The 6,017-nt window shown below is 53.3% G+C and overlaps 1 protein-coding gene across 5 annotated transcripts in view; it reads left to right on the forward strand.

Moving 5' to 3' along the window:
- RPS6KA1 (ribosomal protein S6 kinase A1) overlaps positions 1–2,582 on the forward strand; it is a 40,120-nt gene extending 37,538 nt beyond the window's left edge. For all 5 annotated transcript variants that reach the window (XM_086716125.1, XM_086716126.1, XM_025935122.2 and 2 more), the window contains 3 exons: positions 98–215; positions 1,131–1,268; positions 1,607–2,582. In XM_086716125.1, coding sequence (XP_086572251.1) covers positions 98–215; positions 1,131–1,268; positions 1,607–1,729 — 379 coding nt within the window. In that variant the 3' untranslated portion in view covers positions 1,730–2,582. The remainder of the gene's footprint in view (positions 1–97; positions 216–1,130; positions 1,269–1,606) is intronic.
- Positions 2,583–6,017: the final 3,435 nt, after the last annotated feature.

Below are 6,017 nucleotides of genomic sequence, written 5' to 3' on the forward strand. Positions count from 1 at the left end.
ACTCAGCCTGGCGGGGAGACACAGCCCCCCCCATCCCACCCTTAGCCCCAGGATGGGGGCCAGAGGCTAGACCCAAACTGGGTGGACCTTTCTCCAGATACACTCCATTTGCCAATGGACCCAGTGACACACCAGAGGAAATCCTGTCCCGGATTGGCAGTGGGAGGTTCACCCTGAGTGGGGGAAACTGGAACACAGTTTCAGAGACAGCCAAGGTAAGTCTGTGAGGCCCAGCTCATCTGGGATGGGGAGGCAGGGTCCCATCCTAGGGTGTTTTAGCAGTTCATGAACAGATGGCCTGCAACCTGGTTTTTCCAAGTGGAATGTTCCATAAATCCCTGTTGCTATATTTCTCCAAGTGGAACACTCCCAGGAGGACTGCCCTCCTGCCTTGTTTGGACACCTCGATGATCATCACTGGCCCTTCCCATGTTCTGACCCTGTGGGGGACAGAAGGCTGCATAATCGCAGCCCCTGGCTTGTGGGACCCTGGTGTGCGGAGAGATATGGGCTTGCACACAAGGAGCAGAGATGTCTGGCAGCAGAGAAAGGCAGGCCCTCCTCCAGGGTTGCAGGCATTAAAGGCATGGAGCAGAGTTACTGACCATGTGAAGCACAGAGGCCTTCTCAGAGGAGGGAACATTTGAGCCCTCAGTATTAGCAAGTTTCCAGTTAAGGGAGCCTCTGTGCCAGGCAATGGGTTAAGCCCTTACTCAATGGTACCTCACATCAAACTTATGAGGCAGATATTTGTTATCCCTCTTTCTCAGAGGGGAAACTGAGGCTCGGAGGGTTGAAGTAATTTGCCCAGGATACTCAGTTGATCAGCAGAAGAATCAAGTTTTGAACCTGAGCCTACCTGATCCCAGTCTTAGGTTCTCCCCACCTTCCTGCGTGGCTTCTAGAAGGTGAAAGAGAAACGAAAGGATGTTCCAGGAAGTCCCAAAGAAGGGCATGTGCTTGGGGAGGCCTTGGAATGATCTGGAACATGGATCGCAGGGGCTCCTGCAAGGGTTCAGGCAGGAGATGGTGGGAGATGGCCGCCTTGTCCATTTCTCACCAGTGGGACACAGCCTGGGCTCCCCTGCCAGCTCCTCCCACCAGCCCTCTTGTTTGCTGTGCCCCCCCAGGACCTGGTGTCCAAGATGCTGCATGTGGACCCCCACCAGCGCCTCACAGCTAAGCAGGTGCTGCAGCATCCATGGATCACCCAGAAAGACAAGCTCCCCCAGAGCCAGCTGTCCCACCAAGACCTGCAGCTCGTGAAGGTATGGCCACTCCGGGCTGCTGGGCATCTGGTGGTCCAGGCCAGGGTTCCATGGGTAAGAACTTGGGTGGCACAGCCAGGAGGTGTCATATCTGTCTGTCCTCAGGGAGCCCCAGTCTAACGTGCAAGAGTGTCAGCTGTCCTCTGGGGGGCATAGGCTCTGACTCTGAAGCCTCCAGTGTGGTGGAGGAGGCAGGACTAATGACCATGAAGGAACGCCAAGGCTGAATTAAGAGGTGGCTGGGCGGGTGTGGAACACAGAGAGGCTGGGGAGCACACGTCCCCCCTCCCGCCTATACCTCCCACCGTTGTGATCTGACCTCCCACCCTCTCTCCCAGGGAGCCATGGCAGCTACGTACTCTGCTCTCAACAGCAACAAGCCCACCCCCCAGCTGAAGCCCATCGAGTCCTCTATTCTGGCCCAGCGGCGGGTGAGGAAGCTTCCGTCCACCACCCTGTGAGAGGCCAGGGCGTCCAGGCCGCAGGGCGGTGCTAGCTCGATGGAGGCAGCATACTTCCCAGAGGGAGCAGGCCTGAGTCACGGGGCCAGAGGAAGCGGAGCCCCCGAGGGACCCAGGAAGCAGCCAGCCCGGATCACCCCCAATGAGGGTGTGAGAAGTGCCTTCTCCTTCCCCGGGATGGACTCTTCTCGGCTCATGCTCTGCTGGTTGAAATCAATTCACTGTACAGACTCTTACCTTTTTTTTTAAGGGAAAAATGGCATCAAACTGCCATGGATTTTTACAAGATCCATTTGCCTTTCTGGGAGCAGAAATAGCCAGTGAGGCCCCAGGAGGGGCACTGAGTCATACTAGGGCTCTCTGTGGCTGAGACTCCTTAGAGCTTTGGCATCCTCCCCCGGGGAACCCCACGATTGGCCATCTGTAGCCATCTGCACATACCTCCAAGGCAGTCCAGCACCACCTTCCAAAGCCCTTGGCTGTTTAGCAGAATTTGCTCTATCCGCAGTCAGCTCCTTTTCCGTTCTGTTCTGCTGGGGCAGGGGAAGGGTCTGAACCTCTTCCTGCTAGAAGAGAGGACCAAGACTCCGTGGCTCCCAGCTCCAGGCACCAGCATCTACACCGGCCCTGCCAGTGGGTTCCCTGCAGTGAGATTGGGCAGCCCCAGGAGGAGGATCGAGAAAGCACTTTTTGGCTGACTTGTGTTGGAGTCTGCTACAGGACAGAGTTCGCAGGAGGCCTGTGGGGCTGGCCAAGAGAGGCAGGGGCTCTTTTTCATTTCTTCCTCAGCTGGTATCTCAGGGTTCACCTGTCCATGGCCTTTCTAATAAACTTTCAGTTGAGTTGAAGCACACTGGCCTCTCTTCTCATCCCTGAATTTGCCCTCTCTGCTGTTGGGTGTTGAGGACTTTGCAGCCACAATGGGCCAGGGCCAGCGAGCCCAGCTGCTTGGAGCTCAGGTCACTTGGGGAGCAGGTGGGACTCCCACCGGGGATTCCCATTATGGTATTGGCGATAGTGACGGTGTTATTAGCCACCAGTGACCAAGTGTCAGGCACTGTGCCTGGGTCTCACGTGTATATTTCATTTGATCTTAATGTTGTGAGGTAAATGCTCTTCTTTCATTATCTCCATTTATAGATGGGGAGACGGGCCGAGAGAGGAGAATGACATTTTCTCCACAATAAGTATTTTCTGAGCACCTGCCCTGGCCCTGCTCCAGACACTGGCGAACCAGGTAGAAAATAAGGTCATTCGTTGTTTTCACGGGTCTTCTCTCCTAACAGGGGAAATGGGCAAACTGAGGTCCGCTATGGATAAGACATATGCAGAATTAAATTGGGATGCGAGGTGGCATGATCAGGAAGACCTCCCTGGGGTCTTCTGAGGTGACCCAGAAGCTGGGATTGAATGATAAGGGGCTGTCCAAGACCGGGAGACAGGGTAGTGTCGGGACAAACGCCCCAAGGGGGAAACAACCCGAGCATGTTCAGGGAAGGACCAAAGAAAAGGCGATATGGCTGTGCTATCAGGGCCGGAGGTTTGCATGAGATGAGGCTGGAAAGGAAGGTGGGGCCGGTCATGCTGGGCTTTGTGGCCCAGGGTAAGGAGTTAGGGTTTAGTTCCAAGAAGAAGCAGGTTATAGGCTACTACAGTGGCTCCGATAAGAGATGAGGTGGCCTGGACTAGGACGGTGAGAGAGGCAATGGGGAGGAGGTGGGCAGGTAGGATATGCTTTGCCGGTAAAGTAGACCACATTTGCTGGCAGTTTGGGTAGAGAGGCTAAGAGAAAATGGAGATTCGTGAGATCTTCCAGATTTCTGACTGGAGCAGTTGAATACTGAGGGGAAAGTTGTGGAGGAATAGGCTTGAGACGCCTGTGGGAGATATCTTTAAAATCTCCAAATAGAAATGTCACCTAAGAGTCGTAACCAGAAGTCAGAGTTCTGGAGAGAGGTCTGGATTGGAATTATAAATCTGGGAGTCATTAGCTTGGAAGAAATTTGTAGAGCCAAGAGGCCGGGCTTTTCCAAGAGTGGCTCACGGACCAGCAGCGGCGGCGTCTGGGAACTTGTTAGAAAGGCAGGATCCCGGGCCCATCCCCAGACCTACTGAGTCAGATTCTACATTTTAACGAGATCCGCATATGGTTTGTGTGCACACCGAAGTTTGAGAAGTGCTGTTCTGGGGACTGAGAGCAGAGAAGAAAAGGGACTGCCACTGAGCCCTGGAGCATGCTAGCACTTCGGGGCGGCACAGAGAAGGGAGAGCCAGCAGAGGAGACAGCCAGCGAGCGAGACCTGCCAGTCTGGCAAGATTCGAAGCCTTATGAACCAGGGCTTTTGCTCCTGTTATGTCTCAGCCTTCCCACTCTGCAGGTTAGAAAACCAGGGCCATAGAAGTGAATAAATCCTGTTAGGATAGAAGGAGTTTCTGACCCTAGCAGCCCAGCTTCAGAATTGGCCTAAGCATGCGGATTCTGAGCTAGCCACCTCCCCATAGGAGCAGGGAAGGCAGTAGTGGAGTCCCAGGGGCTGAGGAACCCTCCTGAGCACCCACTGATGCACACAGTGCTGAGCCCCTGACCTGGGTACGTTCCACTCCCCTAAGACTCAGTTTCCCCAACTGTGCAGTGAAACCAACATTCCCTGTCCTGCCCACCACCCAGGGTTGTTCACCCTGGACCCCCTCGCCCCACCTGGAATCCTGGGCATCATCCCTGACTCCTTCCCCCACTTCCCATCCAATCTGCATCCTGACCCCATCAATTCTGTCTCCTAAATATTGGGGGGGATTTATCTCCCCCTCTCCATCCTCCCCCTCCTCATATTTTTGTTCTTTGCCACAACCTACTAATTCCCTCCAGTCTTTTGTGTCCCCAACACCCTCCATTTAGAATTACAAATCTGGGGGCACCTGGGTGGCTCAGTCGGTTAACCATCCAACTTTGGCTCAAGTCGTGATCTCCTGGTTTGTGGGTTTGAGCACCGCAGCACAGAGCCTGCTTCAGATCCTCTGTCTCCCTCTCTCTCTGCCCCTCCCTTGCTCATTCTCTCTCTCTCTCTCAAAAATAAACAAACATTTAAAAAATAACAATTAGAATGACAAATCTGACCCAGCAACTGCCTGGATTGGCTCCTCATCGTCCACAAGACGGAGCTCAGGCTGACAGTGTCCTGTGGGATCTGGCCCCTGCTGAGCATCAGCTCTCAGAACCTGCCCTTCTCGGCTGCTCACAGAACCTGAACTTGCCATGCTCCTGCCTCCCCTGGATTCCGCTGTGACATGTTCTGGTTGACTCCTACTCATTCTTTAGGAAAATTTGAATGACACTTCCAAGAACCCCACAGACTCCAGTAATCCTCCTTCGGGATCCCCAGACACGCTCACCATGCTCCATTTCTTTGTACATCACACTGTTTGGAAAAAGCTGATGATGTCTTCCCCCCACCAGACACACACATCAGACTGTGAACTTGAGGATGTGGACGTGTTTTGTTCATTTCTGTACCCCAAGCACCAAGCATCAGGGCTGGCCCACAATATTTTGGTCCTTAGCTAGCATTTGTTGAATGGGTGAGCACAAGAGAAAACAGGAATAGGGACTTGATGGTGGGACTGGGGGAAGCATAGAACCTATGTCCTTGGGGCACCTGAGTGGCGCGGCCGGTCGGTTAAATGCCTGACTCTTGGTTTCAGTTCAGGTCATGATCTCACACTTCATGGGTTAGAGCCCCACGTCGGGCTCCGTGCTGTTGGTGCAGAGCCTGCTTGGGATTTTCTCTCTCTCTCTCTCCCTCTTTGCCCCTCCCCTGCTCATTCTCTCTCTCCAAAAAATTAAATAAACTTAAAAAAAAAGAAAGAAAGAAACTATGCCCTCAGAGTTGCAGGAGACTGGAACTGCATCTGGGGAGGAGGAAGAGAAGCTGGTGCTCTGAGGCCCAAAACAGTCCGTATTGGCCCCCGGCACCAAAGGGAAGAATCAAGAACCAGGAATTGGTGATGGGTGGGATGGGAGCCCATAGGTGTTTACTTAGCAGCTAAACTCTAAAGCACAAAATAACTCGCCTCTCTGAGCCTCAGTTTCCCCACTTGCTAAATGGGATATAATTCATGTCCATCTCACCATGTCACCTGAAGATCAATGAGCAAATGAATATGCATACGTTTAGGAAAGGAAAAGTGTAGCTTGTACCATTAAGCTTGTTCTAATGTTCCCAAAGTCAAGACAGCTCCCCAGGACCTCAGTGGATTCCAGAAACACAGTTCGCCACCAGCAGCATCTCAG

The sequence above is a fragment of the Puma concolor genome, chromosome C1, assembly GCF_028749965.1.
Source record: "Puma concolor isolate L17-30 chromosome C1, mPumCon1.1.hap2, whole genome shotgun sequence".
NCBI classification, from domain to species: domain Eukaryota; kingdom Metazoa; phylum Chordata; class Mammalia; order Carnivora; family Felidae; genus Puma; species Puma concolor.